At 48.3% G+C, this 20,000-nt stretch overlaps 1 protein-coding gene across 5 annotated transcripts in view; it reads left to right on the top strand.

Moving 5' to 3' along the window:
* The window catches only part of fbrsl1 (fibrosin-like 1), a 145,476-nt gene that overhangs the window by 28,326 nt on the left and 97,150 nt on the right, over positions 1-20,000 (top strand). For 4 of the 5 annotated variants that reach the window (XM_076997862.1, XM_076997864.1, XM_076997860.1 and 1 more), the window contains exon 2: positions 16,511-16,753. In XM_076997862.1, the coding sequence (XP_076853977.1) occupies positions 16,511-16,753 (243 nt within the window). The remainder of the gene's footprint in view (positions 1-16,510; positions 16,754-20,000) is intronic. The other variant, XM_076997861.1, reaches the window with a different exon arrangement.

Genomic DNA, 20,000 nt, shown 5'->3' with positions numbered 1-20,000 from the left:
GTGAACACGCCCCAATACCGTAACGACAACTACACGGGTGAACACGCCCCAATACCGTAACGACAACTACACGGGTGAACACGCCCCAATACCGTAACGACAACTACACGGGTGAACACGCCCCAATACCGTAACGACAACTACACGGGTGAACACGCCCCAATACCGTAACGACAACTACACGGGTGAACACGCCCCAATACCGTAACGACAACTACACGGGTGAACACGCCCCAATACCGTAACGACAACTACACGGGTGAACACGCCCCAATACCGTAACGACAACTACACGGGTGAACACGCCCCAATACCGTAACGACAACTTCACGGGTGAACACGCCCCAATACCGTAACGACAACTTCACGGGTGAACACGCCCCAATACCGTAACGACAACTTCACGGGTGAACACGCCCCAATACCGTAACGACAACTTCACGGGTGAACACGCCCCAATACCGTAACGACAACTACACGGGTGAACACGCCCCAATACCGTAACGACAACTACACGGGTGAACACGCCCCAATACCGTAACGACAACTACACGGGTGAACACGCCCCAATACCGTAACGACAACTACACGGGTGAACACGCCCCAATACCGTAACGACAACTACACGGGTGAACACGCCCCAATACCGTAACGACAACTACACGGGTGAACACGCCCCAATACCGTAACGACAACTTCACGGGTGAACACGCCCCAATACCGTAACGACAACTTCACGGGTGAACACGCCCCAATACCGTAACGGGTGAACACGCCCCAATACTGTAACGACAACTTCACGGGTGAACACACCCCAATACTTTAACGACAATTTCATGGGTGAACACACTCCAATACTGTAACTTCACGGGTGAACACGCCCCAATACCGTAACGACAACTTCACGGGTGAACACGCCCCAATACCGTAACGACAACTTCACGGGTGAACACGCCCCAATACCGTAACGATAACTTCACGGGTGAACACGCCCCAATACCGTAACGATATCTTCACGGGCGAACACGCCCCAATACCGTAACGATAACTTCACGGGTGAACACGCCCCAATACCGTAACGATAACTTCACGGGTGAACACGCCCCAATACCGTAACGACAACTTCACGGGTGAACACGCCCCAATACCGTAACGACAACTTCACGGGTGAACACGCCTCAATACTGTAATGATAATTTTACGGGTGAACACGCCCCAATACTGTAATGACAACTTCTCGGGTGAACACGCCCCAATACTTTAACGACAATTTCACGGGTGAACACGCCCCAATACTGTAACAATAACTTCACGGGTGAACACGCCCCAATACTGTAACGACAACTTCACGGGTGAACACGCCCCAATACTGTAACGACAACTTCACGGGTGAACACGCCCCAATACTGTAACGACAACTTCACGGGTGAACACGCTCCAGTACTGTAACGACAACTTCACGGGTGAACACGCCCCAGTACTGTAACGACAACTTCACGGGTGAACACGGTCCAGTACTGTAACGACAACTTCACGGATGAACACGTCCCAATACTGTAATGACAACTTCACGGGTGAACACGTCCCAATACCGTAACGACAACTTCACGGGTGAACACGCCCCAATACTGTAACGACAACTTCACGGGTGAACACACCCTAAGACCAAAAAATGGAAACTTCAGGTCTTCAGGTTCTTGTTAACGATGTTCTTATCTGAGTTACCCGTCTGCTACAGTCACTTTGTTCTGATGGAAGGAGTGTTTGTTGTGGTGTTAGAAATGGACAGAGAGAGATGGAGAGAGTGAGGGAAATGGAGTGAGTGAGTGAGGGAGAGGGGGAGAGAGACAGAGAGGGGGAGAGAGATGGAAGAGAAAAGGGGAAGTTTGATTATGCGTATTCAATATGTGATATGGGCATATGTGAGTTTGCCTGTTTGGTCACACATGCTGGGTGTCAGAATGTGTGTGCATGCCTATTTATTTGTATCTTTAAGTGAACAATGTTTTACAATAGCACTAAACACTGAATAGCTACATGTTGTTGAATGTGTAACAGATGGAAATGGTTTCTGACTATAGTGTGCTCAGACTAACCTCTTTCCGAATGGTGCTGGATTCCGAACTTTTTTCTGAACATTAACGCACTCATGTTGTTCGGTAACTCATGTTGTTTTGTTGTTTGGTTGCCTGATGTTTGCTAAACTGATGTTGCTCTGTAAACTGGTAAAGTGTTGTTGTGATGTTGTTTGATGAAGTGTTGTTTGGTAGTGAAGTTGTTTTGTAAACTGTTGTTTGTTAGTGATGTTTATAGTATGTTTGTCTACTGGAAAGGCAGAGCTGTATTTTTGAGTTTTTACATTTCTGCCTTTTGTGTTATTGTGTCTTTGATTATGATTTTTAGTGGGTTTATTGTGTCTGTATATCTGTAATTATGGATGTTTGTTTTTTTGTGTTTGATTTTTATTGGTTCTTGTGTTTGAGGTCATAATCACTGTTTTTGTACTTCATTGTGCATGTGTGTGAGTCTGCCTTGTTGTATTGTTTGTGTTTGAGTCTGTCTTTCATTTTGTTGTGTTCTTTTGTGTATTAGTCTGTCTGACACACACACACATACACACTTGTCATGTGAGATCAGCAACTGTAGTGTGGTACAACACTCGGTGTGTTCTGTACCGGGAGAAGACAACACAAGACCCTCTCCACCCGCACCACCCCTCCCCCGCTCTGTGAGATGGTTTAATAGTGGGAATTATTGGCAGAGAAATGCACAGTGAAGATTTTGGCAGCATTTGTAATTGGATGAGCACATACAAGAGAAAGAGAGGGAAGGAGAGAATCTGTGTGTGTGTGTGTGTGTGTGTGTGTGTGTGTGTGTGTGTGTGTGTGTGTGTGTGTGTGTGTGTGTGTGTGTGTGTGTGTGTGTGTGTACTAGCTGCTTAAGAAGTTCAGAGACCCTATTGTTCTGTTTGTTAATTGTTTGTGTGTGTTTACTGCTTATTTGTCTTGTAATTGATTTGAAATTTAGACAGTGGGGCTCACAGACAGTGGTGATCACAGACATTTCACTGGTTGGACAGTAAATGGAGACATACAGATAAACATCTGTTGTCCGTTTATTGCTATGAACTAATAATTTTTATGTGTGTGTTGTACAAATATGATATGAGTGCGTCACTGTACCTCTAACATTGTACTGTACCTCTATAACATTGTACCTCTATAACACTACATCTACAACACATCTACACACACATCCATCATTACAGCCTCTTCTGCTGTTTGTCCATCACTACTACGTCTGGGTGGTTCTCTGTTACTGTTTTGTCTGTCTGTATCTGAACGTTCCACAGGATCTCAGCTCAGTCATTCTCTGTGCTTCCATGATTAGTGTCTCTGTGCTGTCATGATTGGTGTCTCTGCGCTGTCATGATTAGTGTCTCTGTGCTGTCATGATTAGTGTCTCTGTGCTGCCATGATTAGTGTCTCTGTGCTGTCATGATTAGTGTCTCTGTGCTGCCATGATTAGTGTCTCTGTGCTGTCATGATTAGAGCCTCTGTGCTCTCATGATTAGTGCCTCTGCGCTGTCATGATTAGTGCCTCTGCGCTGCCATGATTAGTGTATCTGCGCTGCCATGATTAGTGCCTCTGCGCTGTCATGATTAGTGTATCTGCGCTGTCATGATTAGTGTATCTGCGCTGTCATGATTAGTGTTTCTGCGCTGCCCTGATTAGTGTCTCTGCGCTGTCATGATTAGTGTCTCTGCGCTGCCATGATTAGTGTCTCTGTGCTGCCATGATTAGTGTCTCTGCGCTGTCATGATTAGTGTCTCTGTGCTGTCATGATTAGTGCCTCTGTGCTGCCATGATTAGTGTCTCTGTGCTGCCATGATTAGTGTCTCTGTGCTGCCATGATTAGTGCCTCTGTGCTGTCATGATTAGTGTCTCTGTGCTGCCATGATTAGTGTCTCTGTGCTGCCATGATTAGTGTCTCTGTGCTGATTAGTGTCTCTGTACTATCAGGATTAGTCTCTCTGTGCTGCCATGATTAGTGCCTCTGTGCTGTCAGGATTAGTGTCTCTGTGCTGTCAGGATTAGTGTCTCTGTACTGTCAGGATTAGTGTCTCTGCGCTGCCATGATTAGTGTCTCTGCGCTGCCATGATTAGTGTCTCTGCGCTGATTATTGTCTCTGTGCTGTCAGGATTAGTGTCTCTGCGCTGTCATGATTAGTCTCTGCGCTGCCATGATTAGTGTCTCTGCGCTGCCATGATTAGTGTCTCTGCGCTGCCATGATTAGTGTCTCTGTGCTGTCATGATTAGTGTCTCTGCGCTGACATGATTAGTGTCTCTGCGCTGACATGATTAGTGTCTCTGCGCTGTCATGATTAGTGCCTCTGCGCTGTCATGATTAGTGCCTCTGCGCTGTCATGATTAGTGCCTCTGTGCTGCCATGATTAGTGTCTCTGTGCTGATTAGTGTCTCTGTGCCGTCAGGTTTAGTGTCTCTGCGCCGTCATGATTAGTGTCTCTGTGCTGTCATGATTAGTGCCTCTGTGCTGTCATGATTAGTGTCTCTGTGCTGTCATGATTAGTGCCTCTGCGCTGTCATGATTAGTGCCTCTGCGCTGTCATGATTAGTGCCTCTGTGCTGCCATGATTAGTGTCTCTGTGCTGATTAGTGTCTCTGTGCCGTCAGGTTTAGTGTCTCTGCGCCGTCAGGTTTAGTGTCTCTGCGCCGTCATGATTAGTGTCTCTGTGCTGTCATGATTAGTGCCTCTGTGCTGTCATGATTAGTGTCTCTGTGCTGTCATGATTAGTGTCTCTGTGCTGTCATGATTAGTGTCTCTGTGCTGTCATGGTTTATCCTCCTACGATGGTTCCTACTCCTCCCCCTTCCCATCCTCCTCCTCCTCGGGTTTCTGCTGTCTGAGGTTCTCACTAAGCACATCATCACTGGGACCATCTCACTGCTGTTCTCCTGGATCTTGGTTGTTTCATCCTGGACAGCAGCTCTGATGCTCACTATTTCACTAGTCCTCAGCCCTCTCCTTATGCCAAGTGTACAGCCTCAGGTTGCTGGCTATGTGATGAAACCCTCTGTGCATTGTGAGGAGTTTCCTGGTCTTGATGTCAGGGGCTTTTCTCGCTTCCTTTGGCCAGCGGGGTATCTGATGACAGGTAGAGTGTATGTGTCGATAGTCTGGGTCTTCTTCTTCCCATTGAGCGGGCTTCTCTGAACCTGTCTCACTCTTCACTAAAACTGTCTCACTCTCTGTAGATATTTGGCTGTAGCTGCTTTCCTAGTGGCCTCTTCATGACTCACATTTGCCTGTGAGATTGTAGCTGTTATGTTAGGTTCTGCAAACACAGTCCCCTCGGATCTAAATACATTCCCTCTCCGTGTAAGCATCTGACCACACTTCTCCAGACTGAATGACATTCCGATGTCATTGCTGTATATCCTGGTGGGATGGATCAGTGAGTCGATGTCTTGTTCACTTCTGGCATACGGTTTGATGTCATCCATGTAGAGGAGGTGACTGATGGCTGCTCCATTCTGTAGGCGGTATCCGTAGACCCTCGTGGTGATGATGTCACGGACGGGGTTCAGGATTGTGCAGGACAGTAGCAGGACATCTACTTGGTAAATCCTGCAATCGATGGTAATTGAAGTTGGTTTCTTCTACAGCTCCACTGAGTTGGTGACAGAGGCTCTGTTGATGAGACTGGTAGATGTAATACAGTGTGTGTGTGTGTGTGTGTGTGTGTGTGTGTGTGTGTGTGTGTGTGTGTGTGTGTGTGTGTGTGTGTGTGTAAGTATATTTATAATCTGTGGTGACTGTGGTTTGTTTACCTGTGGTTTGGTAAGAGATAGTGCTGAATGAGTATATCTGTGAGTGTACCTGCTCCAGGCCAGGTGTGCAGGTAGCAGGCCGAGTCTGAGATTTGTCCCGTTCTTCTCGTGGCCCGTTCGCCAGAGGGAGCAGGGGGTGGGGGGTCTCTCTCTCACTGGGGTACAGGGTCTCTCTCTCACTGGGGTACGGGGTCTCACTCTCACTGGGGTACTGGGTCTCACTCTCACTGGGGTACATGGTCTCACTCTCACTGGGGTACGGGGTCTCACTCTCACTGGGGTACATGGTCTCACTCTCACTGGGGTACGGGGTCTCACTCTCACTGGGGCACGGGGTCTCACTCTCACTGGGTTACGGGTCTCACTCTCACTGGGGTACAGGGTCTCACTCTCACTGGGGTACTGGGTCTCACTCTCACTGGGGTACGGGGTCTCACTCTTACTGGGGTACAGGGTCTCACTCTCACTGGGGTAAGAAGTCTCACTCTCACTGGGGTACAGGGTCTCTCTCTCACTGGGGTACAGGGTCTCTCTCTCACTGGGGTACGGGGCTCACTCTCACTGGGGTACTGGGTCTCACTCTCACTGGGGTACATGGTCTCACTCTCACTGGGGTACGGGGTCTCACTCTCACTGGGGTACATGGTCTCACTCTCACTGGGGTACGGGGTCTCACTCTCACTGGGGCACGGGGTCTCACTCTCACTGGGTTACGGGGTCTCACTCTCACTGGGGTACAGGGTCTCACTCTCACTGGGGTACTGGGTCTCACTCTCACTGGGGTACGGGGTCTCACTCTTACTGGGGTACAGGGTCTCACTCTCACTGGGGTAAGAAGTCTCACTCTCACTGGGGTACAGGGTCTCACTCTCACTGGGGTACAGGGTCTCACTCTCACTGGGGTGAGGGGTCTCACTCTCACTGGGGTACAGGGTCTCACTCTCACTGGGGTGAGGGGTCTCACTCTCACTGGGGTACGGGGTCTCTCTCACTGGGGTACAGGGTCTCTCTCACTGGGGTACAGGGTCTCTCTCACTGTTGTCTCGCTCAGGAAGGTGAAACCCTGCGTGCTTTAGTTTGTTTTTCACTTCCTGTGCAGTGGAGAGAGCTACTGACATTTAGACTGAGGGAATGTGTGTGTGTGTGTGTGTGTGTGTGTGTGTGTGTGTGTGTGTGTGTGTGTGTGTGTGTGTGTTCTCAGCTTACTCACTAAAAGCATGAGCTGTACAAACATTCTTATTCTCTTTGGGAAGTGAATGGATCTTTTTTCATTAGAGCATGAACATACACACACACCAGAATACACACACACACACATCAGTTCTTAAAAATCAGTAATATGTATGCAAATAAAAATTAAGATAATAGGGTGTGTGTGTGTGTGTGTGTGTGTGTGTGTGTGTGTGTGTGTGTGTGTGTGTGTGTGTGTGTGTGTGTGTGTGTGTGTGTGTGTGCGCGTGCATATAACTAAATGCCATCAGAGGTTTACAGCTGTATCTCCCCCTAATACTCCTACTGCTGTTTTAAGCTAACAGTGAAGGTAGACTCTTCACCATGCCATTAACACAATGTTATATGCTGATATTTGTCATTAACTTTGCATTATTCTGCATGGATGAGGACATCCGCTCCTCTCTCTGGACAGGCTGTACCTCTATGTTGGAGTCATGACACCACAACACATCCATTATACTGACAGAGGTCACATGACCCTCCTCTTTCTGTCTCTCTCTATATATACTGTATATAGTAGAACCCCAGAACTCGAGCGCCTTGGTACTCGACATATTCGGACTTTGACGCAAAATTTTGAGAAAATTTTGTCTCTGAGCTCGAACAAATCTTCAAAATCTGACCCGACTCGCGTGACATTTGTAAACAAAATACAGTTCATGCTTCGGTCACATGCCGCTAGTTGGCGTTGTTGTTCAATGGGTTTTAAACCATTTTGAGGCTGTGCTCCAAGCTTTTGCTGTATTTTTGTTCTTTTTTGTACTATTTTAGACAAAAAACATGGGTCCCAAGAAAGACACAGCAGAAAAGCAGAAGACGAAACTGTAAGAACAACAGAGTTCAAAAAGGCGATCATAGAGAAATATGAAAAAGGCATTCGTGTGATGGACTTAGCATTGGATTTCATTGGATATGTTTTGTTAAAACATTAGCTTTCTACAGTATTATGTACCTAAGAGTGTAATTGTTGACAATTTTTGTAGGGAAATAGGGAAATTTATGGTAAAAAATTGATGGTCGAGAGCCAATGAATCGGTTTTCAGTTGTTTCTTATGGGGAAATTCGATTCGGAACTCGACCACATCAGTTGTTGAGTTCCAAAACAAATTACTGTCGACTTCCAGGTTTCTACTGTACATTCCTCGCTCTCTGTCTGTGTCTCTCTCTATATATACTGTATATATTCCTCGCTCTCTGTCTCTCTCTATATATTCTGTATATATTCCTCACTCTCTGTCTCTCTATATATTCTGTATATATTCCTCACTCTGTCTCTGGGATTATGAACATGTCTCAGGCGTTCAGGTTTCTTGCCTCCGTGTGATTCTACTCACTGGGATTTGTGGCCCACGTGTTTCTGCTTTATTGATGGCTCCTCCCACCTTGGTCCAGACATCCCCCAGTTTCCTCTGGCTAGGACTACATGGAGCTTCAGATTGTCCTCTTACCGTTTCAGTTTGGGTGTGATACCTGAACCAGGGGTCAGTGTGACGTCCCTGACGCTGTGTGTGACATGAGAGTGTGCAGTGTGTTTCAGAGGATACAGACCATGACGTGTCAGGCAAACTTATAAGGAAACATGAGGACATGCTTTGTGTGCCAATATGTAAATAAAATTTAACAATATGTAAATAATAAAAAAATCGGTCACAATAAATCATTTTTGCTCTATCCATTTCCCAGAGGGGGGGTGTGTTTCACATAATTGTAGAGGGCTGTGTATGGTTCATGTTATTGCAGAGGGGTGTGTGTGCTTCATGTTATTGCAGAGGGGTGTGTGTGGTTCACGTTATTGCAGAGGGGTGTGTGTGTCAGAGGGGTGTGTGTGGTTCACGTTATTGCAGAGGGGTGTGTGTGTCAGAGGGGTGTGTGTGGTTCATGTTATTGCAGAGAGGTGTGTGTGTCAGAGGGGTGTGTGTGGTTCACGTTATTGCAGAGAGGTGTGTGTGTCAGAGGGGTGTGTGTGATTCATGTTATTGCAGAGAGGTGTGTGTGTCAGAGGGGTGTGTGTGGTTCACGTTATTGCAGAGGAGTGTGTGTGGTTCTCGTTATTGCAGAGAGGTGTGTGTGTCAGAGGGCTGTGTGTGTGGTTCACGTTATTGCAGAGAGGTGTGTGTGTCAGAGGGGTGTGTGTGGTTCACGTTGTTGCAGAGGGGTGTGTGTGGTTCACGTTATTGCAGAGGGGTGTGTGTGGTTCACGTTATTGCAGAGAGGTGTGTGTGGTTCACGTTATTCTGTTATGTTGTGGTTCCTTTTTCTAGAGGGGCATGCGTGATTTTTCCTTATTCTAGAGGGGTGTGTGTGTGGTTGTTCGTATTCCACAGGGGTGTGTGTGTCTGCATGTCTTTCCACTATGCTATGTGCATCAGAGCCAATCCCAGAGCAGCCTCACCAAATTAATGCAGCAGTGACAAAAGTAGGCGGGGTTATACGTGTGGGGGAGTGTGCGACAACTCCAGACTTTTTTTTAACCCCACCCCCAGAGAAAAGAAGAAATTGGACACAGAAATAGAAGGTCACAGGTGAAATCTCCCAGGACATCATCGTCTAGGAGATGAGAGGAATATGGATGTCTTCGTACCTTTGAGGAAAGAATTTTGCTTGTACTGTTCACACACAGGCGCGCGCGCACACACACACACACACACACACACATAATAAATCTGTCACCGGGGACCCTGTCACACATTTAACCTCGCCTTACACATGTGCTTCTTTAATGGGTGTAATTGAACAAGTGATGCCCTCTTCACATAATGATATCCTCATGTGTCAGGGAGCATTAGAACACACCAGCGCTGATGTGTTAATTCAGCTGTTCAGCACAGCCAGGAACAGGCAGAGGGGTGGAGACTGGAGCAGCACCTCCACCTGCAGCTAGGACAAGGTGGAGAAGATCATCTGCAGGTCATGAAGAACCACGGAGATGCTCCAACACCCTTAAACTACTCGCTTAATCAGTTCATTGGCTAATGAGGAAAGCAAGACGCTACTGGTTCCTCCCCATCCAACATTTATTGTTGTTGTTATTATAGGTTTATTACTGACTGAAGGAGGAGCTCTAACCCCACCCTCACACCTCAGTAGCTCCACCCCTCTGCTGCTCCAGAACTCCTACATGTGGTGTAAGCGCCCTGAGCACACTGGCCTCCACCTACACCACCCAACTCAATGACTCCTGCGGTCAGGGGGTGGGGTGGTGTGTTTCGTTCCTGTAAGCCATGTGTCAGGTGTGTGTGGTGTGATGTCACAGTCCAGAATCGCAGCTCTGACCTCTGACCTCTAGGGCTCCAGGAAACACATTTTTTGCATTATGAGCGAAGAAGGATGATTGAACTGCAGCGTCTGTAGGAGGGACTGGTGAGGTCTTAAATATCAGTGGGAGATTTGAAGTCATCTTCTCACTCTTGCACAAGCTGCCTATCTTTGTGTTGAAGAGAGACCAGCAGTTTTAAGAGGGGGCGTGTCTGAGGGCGTGGCTGAGGGGGCGTGTCTGAGGGGGCGTGGCTGAGGGCATGGCCGAGGGCATGTTTTAGGCTATTCTGGCTCTGTGCATGGGAGTGAATGCATGGGAATGTTTTGTAAATATTTGTAACGAATCTGAGAGATTGAACTACTTGTAACGTTTCATATCCGTTATCTCGTATGAAATACAGAGTACAGACTCGAGCTCAAACTCACCAAGCTCAAACTCAAGCTCAGCACCTCACACAACCTGCAGATATGCTAATGAGGACCATGCTGGCATTCTTAGGTTACTGTCAGAACTGCACCGGGCGTGTGGGTAGGTGTGTGTGTGTGTGTGTGTGTCTCTATGGGGACCAAATGTCCCCACAAGGATATGAACATGTCACGTTTTTGACCTTGTGAGGACCATCTTGCAAGCATGTGTGTGCTGGAACAAACTGCCAGTCATGTGTAGCTCCGCCCACGGTGTGCTGCCTCCTCACCCATGTGGCTTTTTAAGTGCAATGTGAGAACTGTCAGCATAATTTCTCTCTCTCCCTCCCCCACTCTCTTACTCTCCTTCCCACCCCTCTCTCCTCTCTCTCCCTGTTCCTCTCTCTCTCCTTCTTTTTTCTCTCTCTATAAGGGATTTATGGTAGTTCAGGTTCCTCTGTTTTCTCTCACATTCTCTGCACGCTGATTCAGACTCGGTTCCCAGACTCCGCCTCCTGTGTCGTCCCTCATAACTGGACATCACCATTTTATTCCATTCTTGCTTTCTCCTCCTCTCATTGGTCCGAGCGGCCGTCCTGCAGGTGGCGCTCGGCGTCTGCCTTCCTCGGCTGTCTGGAACAGGACACAGGGTGTGGTGCAGGACACACGGAGGGCGTGGCCTGTTTGTGTTGCTTTGCCGCCCACTCTGCTGTCTGCGTCAGCTGAGCGTGACCCAGGCAGATGGTGCCGGGGGTCCCAGGGCCCCTCCCCCCCCTCCACACCGCTCTCCACACCAGCTGGAGAGATCTGCTCACGTCCGATTTTATAGCTGTAACTCCAGGCGGAACTCTAGAACACTGCCCTGGAGTTCTGGAATGTTCCGCTACTGGAATAACCCTAGATCCTGAGAAGTGAGAGTGAGAGAGATGGGGGGAGTGAGAGAGAGAGTGAGTTTCAGGGAGAGAGGGAGTCTATCCTGTGATGTTCGTTTTGAGTACCTGCTTCCACAGCCCCATAGCCTGCTCTAATCTTCTTAACCATGAGCCTGTAACATCTCTAACGTCAGTCCTCTTCCACGTCTCTGTGGACACTTCAGCAGTTGGACGTCGGCCGTGGTCTGTCGCTGGTCTGGAGATGTGGGCTGTTCAGCTTGGTGTGGTTTTCACAGCGAAAGGGGCCAATGGGCTTTAAGCTGGTGTTTTGGGGACACAGGCCTGTGTTGACAGTGTTCATGTCAAACTAGTCTACATGTTGACCTTAAATTGCATTAGATGAATGGCAGTAAACCTTAAAATGACCCCATAGTTGCTGCTGTTGGGTGTAGAAGGATTTACATGTGAAACACAAACCCCATCTGCTTTTACATCCCTGGGTATTTACTCCCTGTCTTCCTGTATAGTTCTGAGAGTCCATCTTTACCATAAGTCTTTGTAAATAGAGCTCTCAGGGGGAGTTAATTAAAGGTGTGTGTAAAGCTGACTGTGCAATCCATTCTTGGTGACTGCCTGTGTGCTGGGTTTATGCCATGCTCCATGCTAAAGCCATGCTTTATGCTAACGCAGTTCGCTGTAAATCCTGTCTCTCACAACGTGATTTATCCACCCACTCTGAACACACACACACACACACCGACTCCCTCGTTTATAAATCTATTATAAATCTATACACCAGGCGCTCGAGAACATGGATAAATATTTTTGAAGTAGTGTAACAAATCTCTCTCTCTCTCTCTCTCTCTCTCTCTCTCTCTCTCTCTCTCTCTCTCTCTCTCTCTCTCTCTCTCTCTCTCTCTGGGAGCATGATGGAGGTGTTACAGTGTTGTAGCTGATGGATGGAGGTGTTGGTGTTGTAGCTGACAGATGGATATGTTGGTGTTGTAGCCGACAGATGGAGGTGTTGGTGTTGTAGCCGACAGATGTCTGATGAGAATGGAACAGAAAGTGCAACTGTTCAGATGCATCACACCGGCCCGTAGGATGCCTGAGGTGTTCTGTTAAAGATAAGAGAGGACCTGTCTGTGTGTCGGGGAGGACCTGTCTGTGTGTCGGGGAGGACCTGTCTGTGTGTCGGGGAGAACCTGTCTGTGTGTCGGGGAGAACCTGTCTGTGTGTCGGTGAGGACCTGTCTGTGTGTCGGTGAGGACCTGTCTGTGTGTCGGTGAGGACCTGTCTGTGTGTCTGTGAGAGGACCTGTCTGTGTGTCGGTGATGAGCTGTCTGTGTGTCTGTGAGAGGACCTGTCTGTGTGTCTGTGAGGACCTGTCTGTGTGTCTGTGAGAGGACCTGTCTGTGAGAGAACCTGTCTGTGTGTCGGTGATGAGCTGTCTGTGTGTCTGTGAGAGGACCTGTCTGTGTGTCTGTGAGGACCTGTCTGTGTGTCTGTGAGAGGAGCTGTCTGTGAGAGGATCTGGTGTTTTTCAGTCTTGGTCCATGGGCTTTATGTCTTGACATGTTTCATGACTGTCTGAGTTAAATGAGTTGTTTGTTTAAGCCTCCAGGAAACATGTTGTGGTATTTTAGATTGATGATGATATTATAAATTAGTTCCATTATGTTGAATAAACATTTTGTGAGTGATTAGCTGCAGGTTTTGCTGCACTGCATGAAGTGAGTGGCTGTTCTTTATTAAAGTGGGGACAGAACAGAAGATGAATCCTGTTTAGCAGTAAAGGAGCGATCAGGTAGGGGTAAGATTAGGGTAGTGTTAGTTGTTAGTGTAGTGTTTGGGTAAGGTTAAGGGAATGTTTGGGTAGTGTTTGAGTAGGGTTAGAGTACTGTTTGGCTAGGGTTAGGGTAGGGTTTGGGTAGGGGTAGGGTTAGGGTAGGGGTAGGGGTAGGGGTAGGGTAGTGTTTGGGTAGGGTTAGGGTAGGGTTTGGGTAGGGGTAGGGTTAGGGTAGGGGTAGGGGTAGGGTAGTGTTTGGGTAGGGTTAGGGTAGGGTTTGGGTAGGGTTAGGGTAGGGGTAGGGGTAGGGGTAGGGTAGTGTTTGGGTAGGGTTAGGGTAGGGTTTGGGTAGGGGTAGGGTTAGGGTAGTATTTGGGTAGGGTTAGGGTAGTATTTGGGTAGGGTTAGGGTAGTGTTTGGGTAGGGTTAAGGTAGTGTTATGGTAGTCTTTGGGTAGGGTTAAGGTAGTCTTTGGGTAGGGTTAAGGTAGTGTCTGGGTAGGGTTAAGGGAGTGTTTGGGTAGTGTTATGTAGTGTCTGGGTAGGGTTATGGTAGTGTTTGGGTAGGGTTAAGGTAGTGTCTGGGTATTGTTATGGTAGGGTAGTGTCTGGGTAGGGTTAAGGGAGTGTCTGGGTAGAGTTAGGGTAGTGTTTGTGTCGGTGATGAATACTACTGTATACCGAACTCATGGACGTCATCCTAGAGCTTGTGGTCGTTACTGTTGGGCTTGCCAGAGCTTGCAGTTCTGAGTTTCAAGACCCGGTTCTGTGCTCCGTGTTAACGAGCCTCTGTGCTGACCCGTCCCCCCAGCAGGCTTCACTCCTGCAGCCGTTGCCGTGCCGACGCTGTGGCAGGCCCTGTTGGGAGACAGTAGGAGGAGATTTGCTCCCCTACTGGAGACCGGCTGAATGACCACAGCTGTAGACCTTCGGTTGCCAGATCCCCCAGCAGGACCACGGGTTGCCAGATTTTTTTCCCAGCCTGCTCCTTGATGAGGTGTAGCTAATCTAGCAGTTTGTCTTTGCCTTTTTACACGGCCGTTCTTTATATTTCTCTATCGTACTCACACACACAGCCATACTTACTGATGTGTCGTTCCTCCACAACACATGTTTAGGACTAGGATGTAGTTTTTATTTAAATACATTTATTGATAATATGTATTTGTATTTAGCACGGGCGTCAGCCAAAACCCTTTAATCTCGCTGGTTTGCGTCTCCTGCTCAGCACGACTTAAGTGGAGTCTCTCGCGAGACTTGTGCTTCCCGAGTCCAGTGTTGTGTTCTTCAGAGCCGTGTTCATGAACACTAGTGCAATGAAACCGGCTGTGCAAAACGCAGGACAGTTCCAGGACGGGTTCTCTATGCTGTGCGGGTGGAGGCTCTCTGGACAGTAAATACAGCACCACCTGGGTGTAGCAGAGCGATGGGCAGTCGAAGGGATCGCTCAGTCTTTCTGGCAGAGCCATTACGCTTCAGGTTTGCTTTTTGCATGGCTCTGGAGCACTCTGGAGCACTCTACAGCACTCTGGAGCACTCTACAGCACTCTACAGCACTCTACAGCACTCTGGAGCACTCTACAGCACTCTGGAGCACTCTACAGCACTCTACAGTAAGGCAGGGCGGTGTAATGTCCATCACATGGTCACAGCGTCCACACACAAAGTGTTCCAGATGGTGCGAGATCTTGGCCTCTGCCGGTGTCGAGACCGGAGCCGTGGTGGTGATCGCGTGTGCTCGTCTGGGGGCAGAACGCCTGACGTCTGGACGCAGGTGCGACCGCCCCGACACGCCTGGGCTTCCCCTCCAGTATCTGCCCTGAGACACTCGGGCTTTGCAGAACTCTGGGTCAGGTGTCTCCCCAGAGGTCTGGTCACAGGTTCCTAACGTCTCCACACGAAGCCGCGGGACTTTACGTAACGTGTGTTCGGATGTTCGGATCTTCGACCTCTTTTGCTCTTAATGAAGGTTTGGAAGCTCATATTTAGTAGTTAGGAGTGGATGGTATGATTTTAAATTGAAATTATGTAAATTTTGACCTGAAACCTGATATCTGGTTTATTCTCAGAATACCTCAGCGCTACACAGTTGAGCGCTTTCACATTTACTCACACACACAGAGTCCAAAATGTGTTACAAGCCATTACAAGACATTAAAAAAGCAGTCAGGTCCAACACTTGTTCTGAAGCCATGTTCTCAATATCACAATATAGACTTTTCCATATTGAGTTTTTAAAGTATATCGAATCTAATAAAGACGTTGATGGTCCGTGTGTGAACACTGATTTGTGCTGGAGCTCTGCAGATGTTGGTTGTGTGTCTACTCTGGATTAGTAATGCTGTGTCTGTGTGTGTGTGTGTGTGTGTGTGTGTGCGTGTGCGTGCGTGTGTGTGGTCATTGGATTATCTCTATTGAAGCACACGTCTCTCCCCTAGTCTGATGATCCAGTGTCTGTGAACACTTTTGGCCTGACATCACAGGAAGCAGAACTTCAATAGTGACTCCTGACCTTAACCCTGACCCTTACCCTGACCCTTAACCCTGACCCTTACTCTGACCCTTACCCTGACCTTAACCCTGACCCTTACCTTGACCCTTACCCTGACCCTGACCCTTACCCTGACCCTGACCCTTACTCTGACCCTGACCCTTACCCTGACCCTGACCCTTACCCTGACCCTGACCCTTACCCTGACCCTGACCCTTACCCTGACCCTGACCCTTACTCTGACCCTGACCCTTACTCTGACCCTGACCTGACCCTGACCCTTACTCTGACCCTGACCCTAACCTTGGAACCCTTTTGAAGATCTTGTTGGTCTTTACTGTGGACTTGAAATGTGTGTATGAGTGTGTGTGTGTGTGTGTGTGTGTGTGTGTGTGTGTGTGTGTGTGTGTGTGTGTGTGTGTGTATGTGCGTGAGCGCATTTGTGTGTATGAAGGTGTGTGTGTGAGTGCATTTGTGTATGATGATGTTCTATGAACACATTGTGCTTCAGATGTGACTTCCTTCATACGTCAGTTAACCTCTCCTCTCCTCTCCTCCCTTTTCCTCTCCTCTCCTCCCCTCTCCTCCCCTCTCCTCTCCTCCTCTTCTCAGCAGAACGGTTCTTTGAAGCTGACCGGGAGGAAGGACAGGTGGGAGGCGACTCCAGTGCAGTGTCAGGTGGAGGTGCAGGTGCAGGCGGAGGTGCGTGCGGAGGTGCGTGCGGAGGTGGAGGAGCGTGTGCACCTGGAGCGGGAGGCCAACAGCTTCCGTGAGCTGCCGGTCAGCCTCGACCACACGCAGGAGCACGTCAAAGAGCGCCTGCTGAAGAAGACCTACTCCAAGAAGAACAAACGGGTGAGTGTGTGTGTGTGTGTGTGTGTGTGTGTGTGTGTGTGTGTGAGGGCGAGAGGGGGCAGGAGGGTGAGAGAACAGGGGTAACTGTTACTGTCCTCTTGAGTATGATGGACAGGGGTTGATGTCTGGCTTACTGCACTGTGACCCGGTGTGTGTGTGTGTGTGTGTGTGTGTGTGTGTGTGTGTGTGTGTAAGTGATGTAACAGTAAGGCGTACAGTGCTGAGACTCTCCAGTGTAGTGGCGTAGAGCCGCAGTGCTCTACAGTGTAGCGACGTAGAGATGCAGTAATCTCTAGTGTAGCGGTGTAGAGTAGGGATGTCCCGATCCAGCTTCCGATTTTGAACTTCCGATCCGATACTGATATTTATTTGCACTTCCGATCCGATACAGATATCGGCCGATACCGATACCGGCCTATCTGAGCATGTATTAAAGTTTAAAGTTATTTAGCCAACTTACTTTGTTGTCATACTCATGTTGAAAAGCGTTTCACTCTTGATAACAAGTAGCCAGCTGAATTTGGTGTGTTTGAATAATACACAATGGTTGGTAAGGAGAAACTGACCTGTTTATTTAGCAATTAATAACCTCAAAATAGACAAAATAATAAATAACAAACAGAAATGGCACCAGTAAACCAAGGCTTAAAAAGCCAAGCCATAAGTGCAAATAATATTGTAAATTGTATTTTTTAAAAGTAGCAGTTTGTCACGCTTCGCAAACGTTTCTGCCAGTGTTAGTTGTGTAGGACCTTTCTTTTTGTCTTCAGTTTTCTTTAGAAACTCTTCATGTTGTTTATGGTGGTATTTCGCTAAATGCTTGATTAGATTGGTTGTATTAAACGTTCTTACAGCTTTACCACCATGCTTGACTTTACTGTGGCATATGTTGCACTCTACCTCTTCGTCTTTGTTGTCCTTCAAGGTAAAATAATCCCACACAACTGACATTTTTAGCGATAACTCCAAATTTACATGGCTGTCTTAATGGTTAGGAGATGCAACTGAGCTAAATTGGGGAGATGCTATGCTCATGTGCTGAAGGTGTGCTGGAAAATACGGACCGAATTTTACTCTCACTGGTGAAAACACATCAAAAACTGGAATGGATTATCTAAATGGGTGTGCTGGAAAACCTGGCTCGGACAAAAAAAAAACTGGATCGGGAGTCTGAATCGGCATTTTCTCGTGCCTGCCGATCAGATACCGATACACATTTTTTGAAAATATCGGCGGCTGAGCCGATCCAAATATCGGATCGGGGCAAGCCTAGCGTAGAGCCGCAGTACTCTACAGTGTAGCTGCGTAGAGATGCAGTACTCTACAGTGTAGCGGTGTAGAGATGCAGTACTCTCCAGTGTAGCGGTGTAGAGATGCAGTGCTCTCCAGTGTAGCGGTGTAGAGCCGCAGTGCTCTACAGTGTAGCGGTGTAGAGATGCAGTACTCTACAGTGTAGCGGTGTAGAGATGCAGTACTCTACAGTGTAGCGGCGTAGAGATGCAGTACTCTACAGTGTGCGGCGTAGAGATGCAGTACTCTACAGTGTAGCGGCTTAGAGATGCAGTACTCTACAGTGTAGTGGCGTAGAGATGCAGTACTCTACAGTGTAGCGGCTTAGAGATGCAGTACTCTACAGTGTAGCGGCGTAGAGATGCAGTACTTGTGATGCAGTGTTAAAGGGTCGTGTGTGTTTAAGGGTGTCTAATATCACACTGCTTGTTTTTGAGTGTGTGTATATTGATGTGCAGGTGTGTGTGTGTAAGACAGAGGCAGAGAGAGCAAATAAGCGAGAATTTATATGCGTATTGTCAAGTTTCCATGAGACATTCAGTCATGTTAGTGTGTGTGTGTGTGTATGTGTGTGTGAGTGTACTCGTGTCTGTGCTGAATGGACACACTGACAGACACATACACAAACCTTCCCACACACACACACACACACACACCAGCAGTAGTGTGTTTAGACACACACAGTACTGCCACTGTAGTGCTGAACAGTCTCAGCAGCTCTGTGTCTGGCTGGATCCCATTTCATCCCCCATGAAGAGGCTGAGTGTTTCACTCACGGCTCAGGGCTCCTTCCACAGCAGCAGACCTGCCTGGGGCCTACACACACACACACACACACACACACACACACACACACACACACACACACACACACACACACACACACACACACACACACACACACACACACACACACACACACACACACACACACACATATACACGTGTCTGCTCTCACACACATAAACATTGCAGTAGGGGTTTAATGAGGATTGGGGCCTGTTGTCTGAACTGCAGGAAATTACTAAGATCTGTAAAATTATTAAGACTGTGGCACAGTGTCCACATATGTGTAAGTGCACGTGTGTGTGAGAGTGTCGGTGAAAGGGCACATTCTCTCTTGTAGTGTGTGTGTGTGTGTGTGGATGTGGTTGGAGGGTAGAGACTCTCTGGATGCTTTAGACATGAACACCACATCAGCATCATAAACACCCGAGTGGGAACAATGAGAAACAGCAAGAGTGTCTGTGAGCAGTGTCTGTGCCTGTGAGTAGTGTCTGTGCCTGTGAGCAGTGTCTGTGCCTGTGAGCAGTGTCTGTGCCTGTGAGGAGTGTCTGTGAGCTGCATCTATGTCTGTGTCTGAGCAGCGTCTGTGTCTGTGAGCCGCGTCTGTGTCTGTGAGCAGCGTCTGTGTCTGTGAGCAGCATCTGTGTCTGTGCCTGTGAGCAGCGTCTGTGTCTGTTAGCCGCATCTGTCTGAGCAGCGTCAGTGTCTGTGAGCTGTGTCTGTGAGCAGTGTCTGTGTCTGTAAGCATTGTCTGTGCCTGTGAGCAGCGTCTGTGTCTGTGAGCAGTGTCTGTGAGCTGCATCTATGTCTGTGTCTGAGCAGCATCTGTGTCTGTGAGCCGCGTCTGTGTCTGTGCCTGTGAGCAGCGTCTGTGTCTGTGAGCAGCATCTGTGTCTGTTCCTGTGAGCAGCGTCTGTGTCTGTTAGCCGCATCTGTCTGAGCAGCGTCAGTGTCTGTGAGCTGTGTCTGTGAGCAGTGTCTGTGTCTGTAAGCAGTGTCTGTGCCTGTGAGCAGTGTTTGTGTCTGTGCATGTGAGCAGCGTCTGTGTCTGAGCTGTGTCTGTGAGCTGTGTCTGTGAGCTGTGTCTGTTAGCCGCATCTGTGTCTGTGAGCAGCGTCTGTGTCTGTGAGCAGTGTCTGTGAGCAGTGTCTGTGCCTGTGAGCAGCGTCTG

Source organism: Brachyhypopomus gauderio, chromosome 3, assembly GCF_052324685.1.
Source record: "Brachyhypopomus gauderio isolate BG-103 chromosome 3, BGAUD_0.2, whole genome shotgun sequence".
NCBI lineage: Eukaryota > Metazoa > Chordata > Actinopteri > Gymnotiformes > Hypopomidae > Brachyhypopomus > Brachyhypopomus gauderio.
Note: the sequence above shows the minus strand (reverse complement) of the source record. Positions and strands in the feature narration are given on the sequence as shown.